Genomic DNA, 19,098 nt, shown 5'->3' on the forward strand with positions numbered 1-19,098 from the left:
TCAGTGGTGTTTGTGTGTATTTATAGTATACAATATGATAATTTGATACCTGTATAAAATATACTACTGGATATAGTGCTTGGATAAAAATTTGATGTATTTTCTTACATTTCTCAACCTGATAAGAGACAGTTGTGAAGACATGAGTCTCACTGTGCACTGGTCATGTTGCTCAGTGGTAGAGGACTTCCTAGAAGACTCTAAGCCCTGGATTCATGTCCCATGAATCCAGGTTAGGTTGTTAGGTCAGGTGGAAATGAAGAGCTGATCTAAGTATGATCATAAATACCGTTTATTGCCACACAAAGAGAAGTTTTTGTAGATTCAGAATGTTTAAAGAAGAATAATAATGCTGTGGGATGTTGTTCTGTATGCTGTGAATATGTGTTGCTCTGATTGGTTGATAAATAAAACACTGATTGGCCAGTAGTCAGGCAGGAAGTATAGGTGGGGCAAGCAGACCACAGAATTCTGGGAAGAGGAAGGGCTGAATCAGGAGTTGCCAGCCAGACACAGAGGAAGCAAGATGTCAAGGCAGAACTGAGAAAAGGTACCAAGCTACGTGGCTAAACAAAAATAAGAATTATGGATTAATTTAAGTGTAAGAGATAGTAATAAGCTTGAGCTAATGGCCAAGCAGTTATAATTAATATAAGCTTCTGAGTGATTATTTTATAAGCAGGCCACAGGACTGTGGGGGACTGGTGGGACCAGAGAAACCTTCCTACTATATAGTAACACCAATAAGCCTCACAGGGTATACACTTGATAAATGAGGTAAATTTGCAATGGGGTAAATTAGCCTCAGAATGAGTTTCAAATATATAAAGGTGCTGGGATTAAAGACACGCACCACCACACCCGGCCATGAGTGTTTCTCAGGAGAAACTGGCTTGGCTACTGCAGTGAAGTTCCTTGGTGACATGTGAGGTCCCTTGATACTATAGCCAGTGTCCATGTCAGCAGACATGGCTTCAAAACCCCAAGGCTTACAGGGTACTGCCCTGGTGACCTGAGCTCTGCTTCAGAGAAGTGGCTGACAGAGTGTAGTCTGTCACAACACGCGTTCAGGACCTAAGCTCCGTAAATGCGCTCTCAACTTTGTACACATTTGGGGCTGTCATCAAGGTCGGCAACTCGAACCTGGGATCCGATCAGGATCAATGTAACTTCCCCTCGGGTGGAAAGGACGTCAGGTTCTCAGGCACAGATCTGACATGATGTCACACTGGGAAGGGAGTGGGTAGCTCAACTTCCCCACTAGATATAAGATAGGAAACTGTCTGGAATTATTCAAACCTACATAGCAGTCACTCACATTTCAGGAAGTCAGAAATTCTGCAATTCAGTTGTTATCTCTATCATTCATTAATAGTTGTGTTAGTCAGCTTTTCTTTACTGACATAATCAAAATTTACAAAAAAAGAAACATTTACTATGGTTCACAACATTAGAGGCTGCAGCCCATTGTTGGCCTGCTGATTTGGGAGCTGTTGAAAGGCTGAGAATATCACAATGGGAGTCTATGGGGAAAAAGACCCTTCCTCATGGCCAAGGTGAAAGGGAGGATGAGGAAGAGCTTGGAGTAGTGATAGTCCCTTCAAAGACAGTGAGCTAAACTCCTCCAGGAAGCTCCACCTCTTAAAGGTGGCATCATGTATAGGCCAGGTCCAGCATCCAATATTGTCATTGACAAAAGTCCACATTTAACTCTAATGTAATAATGTCTTTACCATATTTTAATGGGTGCATATTAGGACCAGTCTGTGGGAGATGACCAATATAAGGAGTATGAAGTTTCTTATGCTGTCTTACCACTTGGAGCTTCTAATATTCCATGACGTTTTTTTTCTTCACAGTGTCTAATTGTATGTGCTTGCAGCATGTACCCTTACACTGAGGCTCTGTCAAGCTGTTTCTTAGATATTTGTTTACTTCTGAGGCTGCCGTTCTTTAGCAATGTTAGCAACAACAGCCTCAAAGCACCTATAGACGGACCTCACCTCTTGGCTTCATCTGGCCTCTCCCCTCAACACACCTGGTGCAAACATCTGCTGGGTGTCTTGCCACACTGGCTGTTTGTCCACACCGGCTGTCTATCTGCATTCCTGTTTCTCATTTCTCTAGAGCGAATCGATAGGCAGTTCCACAGCAAGCATGGGCTTGCAGAAAGCAAGGGCTTGCCTTAGGTGTCAGGCCAGAGACTGATAAGCTCAGGCCTGAGGCAGGGACACTTTCATATTTACTTGTCTTGCTCTAGGACTAGGCTAACTAGGCAGAGAGAAGTAGGCAAATGCCTTGAATTGAGATGTTAGGATAGAAGTAGAGGCTGGCAAACATTTCAAAATACAAATAATCCAGTTATTAGTCAAAGGAATATTACACCAGGGGTGGAGAGCCTGGTGTAAATCAGGTCCGTGTTCCTTTAAAACTATGATGAAAGTTGAGAAACTCACAAGAGTGTGTAACTCCAGCTCCAGGTGCTTTGACACCCTGGCACCTTCACCCATGTGCACATATCCAAATACACGTGTGCTTGCACACACACACACACACACACACACACACACACACACACACACAAATTTAAAAATAAATAAATTAAAAACCCTGATGAAAGTAACTGACATGTATTGAATATCTCATTTGTGCCCAACAATTTGTAGCATTGTGTCTCTAAGCCTTTGGTTCTCAGCCTTCCTAACACTCCTCATGTTGTGGTGACTCCTAATCATAAAATTATTTTTGTTGCTACTTCATAAGTATAATTTTGCTACTGTTATGAGTCTTAATGTAAAAATCTGATATTCAGAATATCTGATATGCAACCCCTGTGGTGGTCACTTCCCATATGTTGAGAATCACTTACAACGTTCTCTAGAAAATCAAAGACCCTTTCTTCTCTACAAAGAATAATAATACTAAGTGCCCTGATCATTATTTTTCATTGCTTCTGCTGATGTCTTCTTTATCCCCATCAATCCCAGGAGGAAACAAACTGACCAATCAAGCTTTCCGTCTAAACTGGGCTTGGATTTCTTTGGAAAGACAGTACTACATTGTGGATGAAGACTCCACATTCTTGGAAGTGACCCTCACACGCAGGGGATACCTTGGAAGCACATCCTTCATCAGTAAGTAGCTTGGGACTGGTTGTCAGCAAAAAGACATGGGAACACAAAAGCAGAGTGAAAAAGCATCAGGAGCTGGTTTGGTGGAAACACCTACAAAAGTTACAGGAAAACTGTGTTGTATGAGCTATAAGCTGATACGCTTTGATTATTTTCTGTGTGTTTTCCATTTTCTAACAGATAATATTCTTTTTCTTTTCTATAACTCAAAAAACTCCTGGAAAATTGAGACATTTCTTACCCATCCCACAATCTCCCGCTCACCCAATTTCTTTTTTGTTTTCTGTTGAAAATAGATTCTTCTCTCATATATTACATCCCGACCACAGTTTCCCCTCCCTCCACTTCTTCCTGTCCCCCTCTCCCCCCGCCCTCCCTTCTCCCCTTGTTTCACTCCGTTATTTCCTCTTCAGAAAAGAACAGGCCTCCAAGAGACAACAGCCAAACAGGACAAAACAAGATACACTATGACAAGGCTAAGGCCCTCAAGAGGTTGGACAAGGCAACCAAACAGGACCAAGAGTCCCAAGAGCAGGCGGCAAAAGAGTCAGAGAAGCACCCTATCCCACTGTTAGGAGTCCCACAAAAGCACCAAGCTAACAGCCATAACACACACACAGAGCTCGGTGCAGACCCTTGTAGGCCATGTGTTTGCTGCTTCAGAGTCTGTGAGCCCATGTGAGCCCTGCTTAGTTGATTCAGTGGGCCATGGTCTCCCGGTGTCCTCCATCCCCTCTAATGCCTAGTCTTTCCTCCCGGTCTTCCGCTGAATTCTCTAATCTCCAAGGGCGGAACCGCCCAATAGAGACCTCTAACTTAGATTCTGTCTCCATATAATGTCTGTGGGTCTTTGTACCAGCTTCCATCTGCTGCCAGAGGAATTCTCTTTGATGGTGACTGGATAAGGCACTGATCTGTGAATATAGCAGAATATCATTAGAAGTCATTTTACTGTTTTTTGCTTGTTTTTGTTGTTGTTGTTTTGGTTTGGTTTGGTTTTGCCAGTTGTATTTGGTTCCATTCTGGATCCCTGGGCTATGCAGTCTCCGAGGTTCCTAGCCATCCAGGCAGAGTAGAGCATAGGCTCCCTCTTGTGGAGTGGGCCACAAGTTAAACAAACATTGGTTGGCCAGTCCCACAAGTTCTGTGCTACCATTGCCCCAGCACATCTTGAAGGCAGGACAGATTGTAGGTCCGGGTTTTGTGGCTGGGTTGATGTCCAGTTTTCTCTTTCTGGTGCCTGCAGAGTACCTTCTTGTGCCAGAGACTAGAATGTAGGGGTGACTAGAATGTAAGGCTCCATGCAGGCACTAGCTCGACCTCTCTACAAGTGGATGTTGTCCTCTGCAGTGTGGCCCCCTGTCGGTTTTCAGAGAGAGACCTTCTGTCCTAGCATCAGCCTGGGTTGTTTAGGGATTTCCACAGGACCCCCTTGACCAACAACTCAACCAAATGCAACCCTGTCCCACCACTGGAAGCCTGGCCTGGCTGCAGATGATGGTCAGTGCAGATTCTGTATCCTCTATTACTAGGAGTCCTCGCTAGGGTCACCCTCATAGATTTCAGGAAGTTCCCACCGTGCTAGGTTTCCACACCGCCCCCTCCAATGCCCCCAATTCTATCTGTCTCTCCCCATACTCTATCCCTCCATCCCTCCCACCCTTCACAACCTGATCTCTCACAATCCCATTCCCACCTACCTCCAGCCCACCAGCAAAATCTATTCTATTTTCCCTTCCCAGGAAAGATTCATGCATCCCCCCCAGAGCCCTCCTCTTTACCTGCCTCCCTGGGCCTGTGGAGTGTAGCTTGGTTATCATTTACTTAATAGCTAATATCCACTTATAAATGAGTACATACCATATTTGTCTTTCGGGGTCTGGACTACCTCACTCAGGATGATTTTTTTCTAGTTCTGTCCATTTGTCTGCAAATTTCATGATGTCCTTTGTTTTTTAATACTCCATTGTGTAAATGTACCACATTTTCTTTATCCATTCTTCGGTTGAAGGACATCTAGGTTGTTTCCAGTTTCCGGCTATTAGAAATAAAGCCACAATGAACTTCTTTTAAAATTGCCTTTGAGTGTAGAATTCATTGCCATGCTTAGTTCTAGCTATTCTTCTCAAGGATTATTTTCTAATTAATTGCTGTTTTAAATTGAACTACTTGATTATATGTAATTGTTTTAATCCAGCTCTGAGGTTATAACTTGCTTAAGGACATGCATAGTGTCAAGTTTTCTATGCTATACAAACACCTACCAGCAAAACATAGCTTTTTGGAGTAAAGACATAGGCAGGGTCTGCATAAAGGATCCAATTACTATCTTTAATAATTAATAATAATTGTTCTAACAACCCACTACATTTGGACAGCACTGTTAGCTACCAGAACCTTCAGAAGTCATTTTGCCTTTACCTTTATGATCTCTTGAGGAGGCAAACGAGAATATGTTAACTTCTGGGCGGTTTTGAGACAGGGTCTCACTGTGTAGCCCCAGCTGTCCTGGAACTTACTCTGTATACCAGGCTGGCATCAAACTCACACAGAGTTTGTCTCTGCCTCCAAGCACTGGGATTAAAGTGCTACACCCAGCCTCTTTTGCTGCTGATGTTCATTTTACGAATGAACATAAGGAGCTTCGCGGACAAGCAGAATTCCACTACCATATCAAAATCAGTGAAGGGGATTCAGGAAGGAAACATGGCACAGGAAACGTTAGTCAAAGAAAGGTGTGCTTTACAGGAGGCTCCGGGAACAGGCTTTTCTCTTAGGTCAGCTGAAGCCTCAGCCCACGCCTCAGGTCCTTTCCTCGATGCGTGGCTGGGATTGCTGCCAGGAACTTCAACTGAAATATGCCTCCTTTCTCTTCTAGGACTCGGCTTCTGCAATTTGTAGTCCAAGGCCTCCTTGTGAGTTTGAATTAGTGTGTCAGGAAGAATTTCCGTATTCCGCCTTTAGAGTAGCGGCTGTGAGGAGCGCTTGGCTGTGTGTGACTGAGATGCTCAGGAGGCCTTGCACCTGGGCCAGCCCCTCCCCCACTTGCACCCTTGCCATCCTCCAGCTCACTGAGAGGCCCATGTGTCACAGTCTGTCCTCTGCAGCAGATAGCTCGCTCCACTCTCACAGGGACCCTAGCAACGTGACTGTGAAAGCCGCCTCTTGTTGCTTGAAGAGAGCCTCTAACATGGCTCACTCCACTGCTCCAGGAAGTCCCCCTGACTCCCACGACCATCCCAGACCAGGGCTACCAGCAGAGCACAGGTAGCAGGAAGCCCGGTTTCCTGTTCCAGCTCTGGCCTTCCAGAGTATTACATAGAACACAGGCTTCCTCATACATGGATTGTCCACCTCATAATGCCTTGATAGCTGATACATGACAGTAATTCAGAATGATACTCAAATGATGACCACTATTGTTACTCCATGACTCTATCAGGGTTGAAATCATCTGTTCATCTGTATATGTCCCCATACATGGAAAACTCCTTGAGGGTAGTGGTGGCTGCACCTTATTCCCTGCGACAGAATACTGATACCCTCCATAAGTACTGAGCAAGGAGCCACATTCCAGCTTTATTTCTGTAACAGTGGCACCTTCTCCTTCCAAGCCTCCACTGAGGAGATCACTCACCTCCTTGCAGTCTTTACTTCCAACACGTGGCCAAGGGTGTGCTTCTAAATATCTGACAGTCACTCTCGGCTTCCAAATTGTATGAATGCAGCTCTGTGTGTGTGTGTGTGTGTGTGTGTGTGTGTGTGTGTGTGTGTGTGTGTTATGCTTACGTATGGGTCACACATGAGTGTGCAAGGGTGCACACGCATGTGGAGGCCAGAGCTTGACATCAGGTATCTTCCTCTATCAATCTGCACTTTATCTTTTGAGAGAATCTCCTCACCCAACCTGGACCTTATCAATTCTGCTAGATGGGCTGAGCAGCAAGTTCCAGGGATCCACTCGTCATCAGCTCCCCCCCCCCCCAGGACTAGGGTGACAGATGCTCGTGGTGTCTGGCTTGTCCCTGGGTGCGGTGGGCCTGGACACAGTTCCTCAGGCTTCTCTGCAGACGCTCTAGTCCCTGAGCCACACCCCTGAGTTCAGCCTTTCCTTCACAGGCTTACAAGACAAAACCAGCTCTCCTACCCAAGAAACGATGTCCATGCTTTACAGCCGAGGGTCATCATCCACGACGTTTCAGACAATTTGACAAGGAGGCAGCAGAATTATACGAGCAGCTATTAATCTCAATTTTTCTCCAGACCTGGTATCATTTACAAGGATTATATTATTACAGTTGATTTCACACACCCAAACAATTACAGATTCAAAATTTTTAATTGAATGTACAATTTTATTATTTTTATTGAAAAAAATTAGCTGGATGTGGTGGGGCACACCTTTAATCCCAGACTTGGGAGGCAAAAGCAGACGGATCTCTTGAGTTTGAGGCCAGCTTGATCTACATAGTGAGTTCCAAGACAGCCAGGGCTGTGGAGAGAAACCCTGCCTCAAAGAAAATTAAATAAAGGGGCTGGAGAGATGGCTCAACACTTAAGAGCACTGGGTACTCTTCTAGGGGACACAGGTTCAAGTCCTAGCACCCACATGGCATCTCACAACTGTCTGTAACTACAGTTCCAGGGGATCTGACACCCTCACACAGACAAAACACCAATGCACATAAAATAAAAAATTAAATAAATAAATAAAATAACATGGGGCTTCCCCCAAACATTAGTGAACCTTTCTACCTCAGGACCTTTGTTTCTGCCTTCTCTCCTTTCCCACACACCCCACCCTGACATACAGAATCAAACAAAGAAACATGCTTGACACGTCACAGAAAAAGAGACTTTATTCAGTCTCAGCGAGTCTTCACGGCTGTGTCTGACTGACACTGGCTATTTTACATATTCCTGAGTTGTTTTGATTGCTGTGGATGAGTGTCTTCCATAAGTCACTAACTTCTACTTCCTGACAAAACTCCACTCAGTCCCCACCTCTCCATTTTCACTATCATAGATCTATTATCTGGAAAACTGTAGTTGGTTTTGTTGTTGTTGTTGTTGTTTTGTTTTTTTACTCTTTTGGATCCTACCACCCAGCTCTCAAATAAAGACTTATCCTTACTTGTGAATGCCCAGCCTTAGCCTGGCTTATTTCTAGCCAGCTTTTCTTAACTTAAATTATCCTGTCTACCTTTTGCCTCTGGGCTTTTACCTTTCTCTATTCTATATACCTTTCTTTCCTTCTTACTCCATGGCTGGCTGTGTGGCTGGGTGGCTGGCCCCTGGCATTCTCCTCTCCTCCTCCTTCTTCTCGATCCTCCCTTTTTCTTTATTCTCTCTACCTGCCAGCCCCGCCTATCCCTCTCCTGTCTAGCTATTGGCTGTTCAGCACTTTATTAGACCAATCAGGTGTTTTAGACAGGCAAAGTAACACCGCTTCACAGAGTTAAACAAACACAATGTGAAAGAATGCAATACATCTTTGCATCATTAAACAAATATCCCACAGCATTAACTAATATAACACATCTTAAACTAATATTCCATAACAGAAAGCTACTAAGAATTCTCTCATAATCAAAAGTCACTAAACAGGCTGGGGGTGGGAGGATGGTGCTCAGCTGGTAAGGTAACTGTCTAGCATGTGGAAAGCTCTGGCCTGGATCCACAGCACCAAATAAAACCAGGTGTGGTGATCCATGCCTTAATCCCAGAACTTGGGCGAGAGAGGCAAGAGGGTGAGAAGTTGAAACTCAGACTCAACTACTGAGAGAGCTGGAAGTCAGCCTGCCGAAATAGAAATTTTCATAATACATTCTCTCGGTGATATTTATTGAGGACTTCTTATGTACCAAGCACAATTGCACTCATTAATGAATAGCAACCCAAGCCTCCCTGGAGCTCATGTTCTAATGTGTTCTGTGTAAACAGTGAGCTCGCTAGGGGCTGGAACTGCTTCTCACTCATCTTCAAATTCCCAGCATTTGATCAATAAGAGGTCATAGGTTAATATATGCTAAAATAAATCCACTAGTGGCTGTTCCCCTTTCATTCCTCCTTGGTGCTTTTGGACAGCACATTGTCTTTTTGCAGAGGAACCCAAGGCCTGGCACATACTTACAGTTGCTCTACCACCGAGCTACCCCCCACCCTTCCTTCCTGCTTTCCTCTCAACTCAGTTCACTTCTGCTTTCTCTTTTAGCCAGGAACAATGTTCACAAATATCTTTTGGGAACATTAAAAGGAAGCAATAACCATGTTATCTATTTTTGTCAACAATATAAACCACTTTGAAGGGAAAATATTCCTTCGGACTTACATCGAGTTTCCTGACCTTTGTTCAGGCATTGAAACCGAAGAGGAGACCGCAAAAGAACGTGAAGATTTCAGAGGAACAGCTCCTAAACAGGTCTGCTTCAGCCCCGGCCAGTCTACAGCCACGTGGAAGGTGGGACTTATCCCCGACATTAAGTATGAGGCCTCAGAATCTTTCCAAATCATCCTATCAGAACCTGGCATGGCTGCACTGGAGTTTCCAGAGACGGCAATAGTTGAAATTGTGGATCCTGGAGATGGTATGTCACATACAATTTAACAACCCAATTCCCCTGCTTTTCGCCTAGTAATAAATACTTCACACCATTCTCATACTTGACACAGTTAATCATATTGAAAACATAGGGGCCAATGACTGCACACCTCTGCACAGGTCTGTTAAAATACCAGGGACCAAGTTTAGATCCTGCTGAAACACCTTCTTCCATCTTTTCTAGAATCAACAGTTTACATTCCAGAGGCAGAATACAAACTAGCAGAGGCTGTTGGGGAGCTTCTGGTTCCTGTCAGACGATCTGGAGACACAAGCCAGGAGCTTACGGTCATCTGCTCCACACGTCCAGGTCTAAGACTCCGTGGGGCATTTGCACGTGGGATTAGGGCTATTAGCATGGGGTTGTAGTGATGCTGGGAGTGCTGCAGATGTGGGAGAAACAGAGCTCAGGGTATTGGACACCGGCTCAGCCATCACCCAGGGGTTGTGGTTTCTCTCCTTGGCTGACTCTGCTTAGGTGCCCTGAGTACCCCCAGCTAGCTGTTCTCCGTCAAGCAGAGATAAATGTCCTCAACATTGGAAAAAGGACGCCTGCTCTCATCGTTTGTGGGAGTCCAGTGAGACCCTCGGGTGAAACAGTTTCTCTGAGTTGACAGGAACTATACGCAAAGTGTTCCTACTCTAAGGGTGTGCCCGGCTTCCAAGCAGCACTGTCAACAGTCTAAGTCACTCTGTCTCTCCCTTTCATCTTACAACAGTAAGTAGCCTCCGACCTGGAGCTCTACTGTCCTCACACCACGAGATATGCCCCCATTCTTCCTGACTGAACTCTCTTGCATCTTACCCCTAGCTGCATGCTCTCTGACTGATTAGAATTGTGCAACAGACAAACAAAAAAATGAGGAAATAAATGAAAACCACCCAAATGGGATTAAGAAAAGGCTGTTTGTTCAGTTCTGGCTAGAGCAAGGGAGTCTGCCTCGTGCGTTTGGCAGAGACCCAAAGGCAGGCAGAAGAACAGGAAAACTTAGCAGTGGCCAGTCAGGGGAAGGCGTCAGGTGTGGCCTAACTCAAGGCTGGTGGTGTGGGGAAGTGGGGGAAAGAAATCTAGGGTCCTATGTGGTTGGCTAAGAGAGCATATTTGGGTTTCTCTGGTTGTTCCTAAATGAGAAAAGGGGATAAGAAGTATGGAAGCTGAGAGTTCTGGGCCAATCCCTCGCCATTCCTCCTGATTGCAGAGCTAGCTGCGTTCACTGCTACAGATACGGAGTCAGTGTTCTGGGAGTTGGGGGTTATTTATTTACTTATGGGGGAGTAGTGCACATGTGTGTGAGTGACAAGATGCTCCCATGGACACGAGGAGGCCAAACAATGATGTCAAGTACCCTGCCCTTTCACTTGCCACCATGTTCACTGTTGAAGGGAGCTAGGCCAGCCAGCCCCGTGGAGTTCCTGTCTGTCTCCACAGTGGTGAGATTGTAGGCATGCATGGTTATACTGAGGACTTTGTCCTTGAACTCAGGTCCTCACGCCTGTGCAGCAAGCTCTCTTAGCGGTCTCCCCAGCCACAGTATTCCGGTTATGTGGTTCAGCACTGCCCAGTCATACAGCCTGTCTCCAAATCTGCCCCTGTCTGCGGATGCACTAATCATGGAGACTCAATTCTTCCAACTCTGTCCTCTACAAAAAATAAAAACCATCTTCATGCCTTGTTTTATTATAAAACCTTCACGTCGTGTTCTGAAAGTAGCGATGAGGCACACTCCTCCCATGAAACATGCGTGCGTTGTTCCTTTCCTCACTGTGTGACAGAATATGGACAAAAACAACTCAAGGAAGGAGGAGTTTGTCTGGGCTCACAGCTCCAGGGTGATGGGGAAGGCGCAGAGGCAGGAGCATGACGCAGCTGGTCACACTTCATCTGCCATCAGGAAGCAGGAGAAGAGAAGGTTGATGCTCACTTCCTTTTCTCCTTCTTACATAGTTCAGGACGCAGCCCACAGGATGTGCCACCCACATGTACTGTGCATCTTCCCACTTCAATAGCCTATTCTAATCTGTCACAGGCACGCCAAGAGCTGTTTCCACAGTGATTCTAAATCCAGTAAGTCGACAATCAAGATCAGACATCACAGGTAGACAGTGTGGGGCAAAAAGAAACCTGACGAAGCAACCCTGAGGGTCTCACCACACCCCAACACAAGCCTCCTTCACCTACCGTAGCCGCAGTCAGTACTTGTGGGTTACGGGTAAGCTGTGTCCACCCTCGTTCAACCTCAACTGTGCCTGCAGGCCATGCTGACTGACAACTCACTGACGATTGTCACGCCTTCCTTTTAAGCTTTTGAAAACGTTTAAATGCCCACCTTGAACTTTCATCCTCTGAGATGTTGAAGTACGTGTCGGGAAGAAATGAGGATGATCTTTTCTAGTTCCATCCATTTGCCTGCAAATTTCATGATGTCATTTTTTTAAAAAAGCCAAATAATACTCCATTGGGTAAATGTACCACATTTTTAAAAAATCCATTCTTTGGTTGAGGGACATTTAGATCCTTTCCAGTTTCTGGCTGTTATGAATAAAGTGGCTATGAACATAGTTAAGCAAGTGTCCTTGTGGTAGGATGGAGCATCCTTTGGGTATATGCCCAGGAGTGGTATGACTAGGTCTTGAGGTAGATCAAGTCCCTATTTTCTGAGAAACTGCCATATTGAGTTCCAAAATAGCTGTACAAGTTTGCACTCCCATCAGGAGTGGAGGAGTGTTCCCCTTGCTCCACATCCTCTCCACTGTGTTTTTGATCTCAGCCATTGTGACAGGTGTGAGATGTTATCTCAGTGTTGTTTTGATTTGCATTCCCCTGATGGCTAAGGATGTTAAACATTTTTTTTCTCAGCCATTTGAGATTCCTATTGAGAATTCTCTGTTTAGATTTGTGTCCCATTTTTTAATTTGATTGTTTTGTTTGTTTCTTGAGTTCTTTACATATTTTGGATAATAGTGCTCTGTCAGATGTGGAGTTGGTGAAGATCTTTTCCCATTCTCTAGGCTGCCATTTTGTCTTATTGACAGTGTCCATTGCCTTACAGAAGCTTTTCAGTTTCAGGAGGTCCTGTTTATTGTTGGTCTTAGTGCCTGTGCTATTGGTGTCCTGTCCAGGAAATGGTCTCCTGTGCCAATTTCTTCAAGGCTATTCCCCACTTTCTCTTCTATCAGGTTCAGTGTATCTGGTTTTATGTTGAGGTCTGATCCATTTAGACTTGAGTTTTGAACAGAATGATAGATATGAATCTATTTGCAATCTTTTACATGCCAGCATCCAGTTAGACCAGCACCATTTGTTCAAGATGTTTTCTTTTTTCTATTGTTTATTTCTGGCTTCTTTATCAAAAATTAGATGTTCATAAGTGTGTGAATTTACTTTGGAGTCTTTGATTTAATTCCATTGGTCCACCTATCTGTTTTTATGCCAATATCATGCAGTTTTTATTACTATTGCTCTGTAGTACAGCTTGGAATCGGGGATGGTGATGCCTCCAGAAGTTCCTTTATTGTACAGGATTGTTTTGGCTACCCTAGGTTTTTTGTTTTTCCATATGAAGTTGAGTATTGTTCTTTCAAGGTCTGTAAGAATTGTGATGGAATTTTGATTGGGATTGCATTGAATCTGTAGATTGCTTTTAGTAAGATTGCCATTTTTACTATGTTGATCCTACCCATCCATGAGCATGGGAGATCTTTCCATCTTCCAATATCTCCTTCAATTTCCTTCTTCAAAGACTGGAAGTTCTTGTCATATAGGTCTTTCACTGCTTGGTTAGAGTTACCTCAAGGTATTTTATATTATTTGTGGCTATTGTGAAGGTGTAGTTTCCCTGATTTCTTTCTTGGCCCCTTTGGAATTTTTTTTTGAGTGAGTCTTGTATCCAGCCACATCACTGAAGGTGTTTATCACCCTTGAAGCAAGCTCTGGATGGAGTCCACTGCTGCCCGTCTTTGGAGATAGCCTCAGCTGCTGCTACCAAAACCTGGTATTTTGTCTATGGGGGAAGCCTTTTTCATTAAACACCATATTCAGCAGAACTCTCTGAGGGGTTTAAGGACCATAATCTTACCTAGTAAGTATACCTGATTTTAAACAAACTACTTATTTCTAGTTACTTGCTTCAGGCTTAACCTTGACAACATATACAAAAGGCTAAATCTTGTCCCTGTAAATGAATTACATTTGTGCTTACATGACTACAAACATAGTTCTGAGCACATTAAAGAATTTAATAATGTACAAGGTGACGGACTACTAACTTGTATGTCTTAATTATCTTTAACAGTTACAACAAGTTAGTAGCTCTTATAAGATTAGGATTTTACAAATTTATCCTTGTTAAATTTGAGTCTTAAAAATTTGAATAGAAGGTTTAAGATGCTTTGTATCAAAATAAAACTTTAAACTATAAACACAGTCTGTAGACAGACTGGGAACCTTATTTTTCTGATTCTTTAACAGTGTGCTTTTATAGAATATCACAGGTTTTTGTATGACTCAGTTTACCTCAAAGAACTAAAGCTTAGAAAAGTTGCCGGGCGGTGGTGGCGCACGCCTTTAATCCCAGCACTTGGGAGGCAGAGCCAGGCGGATCTCTGTGAGTTCAAGGCCAGCCTGGGCTACCAAGTGAGTGCCAGGAGAGGCGCAAAGCTACACAGAGAAACCCTGTCTCGAAAAACAAAAACAAAAAAAAAAAAAAAAAAAAAAGAGAAAGCTTAGAAAAGTTTAGCAAAGACAAGGAGGCTAGACATACATCTCCAAGTTAGTTTTTGCCAGCCTGAATAGACCTTAGGAATTTATAAACCTTATTCATCAAATCTACTTTATTCATTAAACATATGCTAAAAATTTCTGGAAGCCTGGTGTTGAACACAGTTAGAAAAGATATAAATGGCTAGACATACATCTCTGTCAGTTTCTGTTAACCTGAGTACACCTTAATCATCAAACATACGCTGTTTTTAAGTCCTATTTTCCTTAAACATTGTTCATGATTTTGTACTCATTTTTTTAAATTCCAGAACAAAAGTCATCATATAAAAATCCCTGAACTTACAAATCCTGGGATATAGAAAGTTTACACAATCAGAGAGAGATGTCCCAAATCACAGAAAGGCATCCCTTTCCATGTGATGGGTGCCCAATAGGGTGAGAGAAGTTGCTGGATGCACCAGTGTGGGTGTTATAGCAGCAGTAGGTTCCAGGAGCTGACAGAGACAAAGTGGACAGCTCCTAAATGACATTTACTTAAGTACCAGGAGAGAGCAGGTAGAGGGAAGAAGTGGCTGAAGAGACAGACTCTAAAATTTGGAGTCAAATGTGATAGGTGGCAGAAGCCAGCAGAAACAAATGACCCATACCTTAGGAGAGTCCAGTCAGAAGCTCGGCTCAGTAAGGGATCCATTCATGCATCCTCTGGGTTTCTGCACCAGATGTATAAACTAACGACATGGCCACTTCATGGTATGGTAAGGGGAAAGTTGTGGGGTTTTGTTTTTGTTTTTGCTTTTGTTTGTTTGTTTTAATTGCAGATATGGGAGAGAAAACAGCCAGAGGCATCTGGAAGAGTCCAGGGCAGAGAAAGAAAGTAGACTGAACATGGCCAGCAGACAGGACATGGCCAGGGCTGTCTTTGAGAGGGGAAAAGAGGAGGGGATAGAGAATGGAGGAAAGATAGTGAGAGAGGCGGAGTCGGAGCACAGAGAAAACATAGTGAGGATAGCAGGGTTATAAGGAGAATGAGTGGCTCGGGGGAGGAACCCATGAACTGTAGGGAAGTTGGGGGGGTGTATGAGAAGGGCTGGGGTGATAGCATGGCAGCACAGACATTGACATTTGTAACAGGTACTTGTGCTGCTGGGGGAGCCTGGGGTCAGAATCTGCTTTGGCATATTGATGGTGCCACGGATAGCCACATTTCCCTTCTGCCCTAGGTGAGGGAAATGACTCCTTTTGGTAGATGGTAACCAGTTTCTCCTGAAGAACACTGGCTTTTATCTAACCACCAGAAATCCTCCTATAGTCCTTCCTGGTTAAGCTCCTTTCTGCCCATATCTATACACACACATATATACACACAATTTAAAAAGTTAAAAAAAAATCTAAAAATATACCTATGTAAGGTGAATTGAATCCAAGCTAAAATCCCCTGATCAATCCTGCACTGTTTGTAAACTGACAGGTAATCTCATGGCCATATGATGGTGGTGCACAAAGGTGGTGGTGTGCAGGGAGCTCTAATCAGAGTGTGAATGAAAGATTGTGTAAATGCTGTATCACTATGGCATGGGAAGGTAGGAAAAAATCTATGCAGTTGTCAGACTATGGACTTCCTGGTTCTCATTTCTCTGCCTCTCCATTTTCCCATCTCTTCATGTAAGATCAAGGCTCATCCAGCTGTAGTATATATGACCACTCCATGGTAAGGTCAAGGGAAAGGTTTTTATTGTGCAAAAAGGAGAAAAAATATCCAGAGACATCTGGAAGACTCCAGAGCAGAGAGAAAGAGAAACAGAATGGACATGGCCAGGGCTGTCTGAGAGAAAGAGGAGACGAGCAAGAGATACAGAGAGAGTAAGAGAATAGTGATAACAGCAGGATGGGGAAGCCTTGCTGCTATAAAGAAAACAAAGGGTATCTACGAAGAGGGGAGCCTGGGCAAGCTAGCGTGGACTGTGAAATATACAGCAAGCACTTCAAGTAGGGACCAAGGGAGCTGGGATGCCAGCATGGGCTTTGAAATGCAGTCACAGTGTCTGTCAATGGAGCCAAAGGTGAGGGGAATGACTCCTTTTGGCAGATGGGAACTACTTTCATAAGTTCCTGAGGAACGCTGGCTTTTATCCAACTGCCAGAAATCTTTCTATTGTCCAGGTTGAGCTGGGCCTAGACTCAATTCCGGACCCAGTCAGTGGGCTTGCCCTTTTATTAGGGGGTGGAGGGTGGAATGTCCTTGGGGTCTGACACCTACTTAAAGACCAGTAAATCTGCACCATGTCAAAATAGACTGTGCTGAAAGCCTTCCAACCGCAATATTAATATTTGTGAATGGAAGAAGTAAGTACGTCATTCCGATGGCTGTTATTTACAAATAGTCTGATGAACCAGGAAGAAACTCCCATTAGGAATTCTGCATCTTCTCACCGTTCCTGTGTTTCTTCACATGCCTGCAGGTTCTGCCACTGGCACGATTCCTGCCGTGGAGTTATCTTGGTCAGATTACGTCTCACGACCAGAAGACAACACCAGCAAGCTCCACTTCGAGAAGGGTGAGACGGAGAAGACCTGCCAGGTCCTGAACATCAATGACTCCCTCTATGAAGAAGAGGAGTCCTTCAGCATTGCATTGAGCCGGCCAGTGGGAGGGCAGCTGGGAGCTAAATTCCCCACCTCCAGAGTAACAATCCTGGCTAACAGAGAGGATGGTAAGTTCTCTTTCTGATCTAAGCAATGACTCAGCTTCTACTTTGCTCTTGCAGTTGTAAGGTAAATTATATGATTTCTATATAGGTCACGTGTAGCTCACGTGTAGCCCAGGCTGGCCTCAAATTCACTGTATTGCCAAAGATGGCGTTGAACTTCGGATCCTCCTATCTCTACGTCCCGAGTGCTAGGACTAGGGATGTAAGACACCATGCCTGTTGGATGTGCTGGGGTTGGAACCCAGAGCTTTGTGCATGATGGGCAGGCACCCTCAGCTGAGCCACTACGGCAGCCCGTTACCTTCATGCTCTGCTCCCCGCTAAAGCTGTGCCGTAGCTTTCCACAGTTTTTCCACCAACACCAAGGACAAAATGGAGTGCAGGAAGATTAAGACTTTGTGTATGACTTTATTCGAAAAAGAAAAAAAAAAACAGCACAGCCGCTGGGCGGTGGTGGTACACGCCTTTAATCCCAGCACTCGGGAGGCAGAGTCAGGCGGATCTCTGTGAGTTCGAGGCCAGCCTGGTCTACAGAGTGAGATCCAGGACAGGCACCAAAACTACACTGAGAAACCCTGTCTCAAAAAACCAAAAAAAAAAAAAAAAAAACAGCAAGCCAAAGGAGTCGTGTAAGGCTTAAAAGATCCCTAATCAGCCGGGCAGTGGTGGCGCACGCCTTTAATCCCAGCACTCGGGAGGCAGAGCCAGGTGGATCTCTGTGAGTTCGAGGCCAGCCTGGGCTACCAAGTGAGTCCCAGGAAAGGCGCAAAGCTACACAGAGAAACCCTGTCTCGAAAAACCAAAAAAAAAAAAAAAAAAAAAAATCCCTAATCAAACATTTATGTCCCCAATAGCATAAAGAGTCTTAAAATGATATAGGGGGACTTGAGAACTCTGTGTGCATGCATCTGGTCCCCTTCCTAGGGCTCCTGATCTCTGAGGAGCCCAACTGAGACTCAGCCAAAGATGAAGGGGTTCCTCATTCCTCAGCACCGACCACCTCTTCCCCCATGTGATAAGATGTAGCGAGCTCGGTGTCACCACTGTCTCGTTTAAGAAAAAATGTTAGTAAACTCAAGAGTTGGATTCTGTACATGGAGGCTAGTATTACATGACCACTCTCATATCAGGTCACTCCATCCATCAGACAGGCCTCGGTGGAGACCTGAGAAGCAGGGCGTCTGTGCCCAGATCTGAGCAGGATTAAGCTGGCCAGTACCACAGAACTAATATGACTGTTTCCTGTACATGGCATGGAGTTCCCATTAAACTGAGAGCTGGGACAAGATGCAAACACACCCAGAGTGGAGATGGGACAGGGTACGTGCTCTCCAGGACAGCATGCAAACTGATCACACACAACAACATTCTGTTCAAACTTTTGTCTCTAAAACCGCCACAGAAAGGGAGCAAATGAGTGAGATTGCTAGTGTTTGCTCTCCAGTGGCTTGGTGCTCCCAGATCCTCAGCCCGTCCGTCACATCTCAGAGATGTACAATGGGCTAGTTTTACACCACACCTCAGAGACACATAACACTAGTTCTGTGACATTCAAAAAAAAAAATTGAAGGACTAAGTTTATTTCAGAACACGTTTTCTAAAGTATCAAGAGCTAAGAACAAGAATAGTACCTGAGGTCTCTGTTCTCTTCTGAATGTATCCTGCAACAGTACCTCCATTACAGACAAGGTAGGGATTGGTTTTCCTAAAAGAATGTGTATGAAACAGACGGCGGTGGGGCACGCCTTTGATCCCAGCACTCACACAGGCGGAGGCAGGGGGATCTCTGTGAGCTCGAGCCCAGCCTGGTCTACAGAGCGAGTTCCAGAACAGCCAGAGGTACACAGAGAAACCCTGTCTCAAAAAAAAAAAAAAAAAAAAAAAAAAAACACAGTGTATAAATTTCCAGTATTCTTCTTTATGGAAATCTGAATTTTT

The 19,098-nt window shown here is 44.4% G+C and overlaps 1 protein-coding gene across 1 annotated transcript in view; it reads left to right on the plus strand.

The window, feature by feature from the left end:
* Frem3 (FRAS1 related extracellular matrix 3) overlaps positions 1 to 19,098 on the plus strand; it is a 60,782-nt gene that overhangs the window by 29,641 nt on the left and 12,043 nt on the right. Inside the window, 4 exon segments of the mRNA XM_059262643.1 lie at positions 2,988 to 3,134; positions 9,488 to 9,718; positions 9,917 to 10,042; positions 16,912 to 17,163. Of these exon segments, the coding sequence (XP_059118626.1) occupies positions 2,988 to 3,134; positions 9,488 to 9,718; positions 9,917 to 10,042; positions 16,912 to 17,163 (756 nt within the window).

The sequence above is a fragment of the Peromyscus eremicus genome, chromosome 5 (genome assembly GCF_949786415.1).
Source record: "Peromyscus eremicus chromosome 5, PerEre_H2_v1, whole genome shotgun sequence".
NCBI classification, from domain to species: domain Eukaryota; kingdom Metazoa; phylum Chordata; class Mammalia; order Rodentia; family Cricetidae; genus Peromyscus; species Peromyscus eremicus.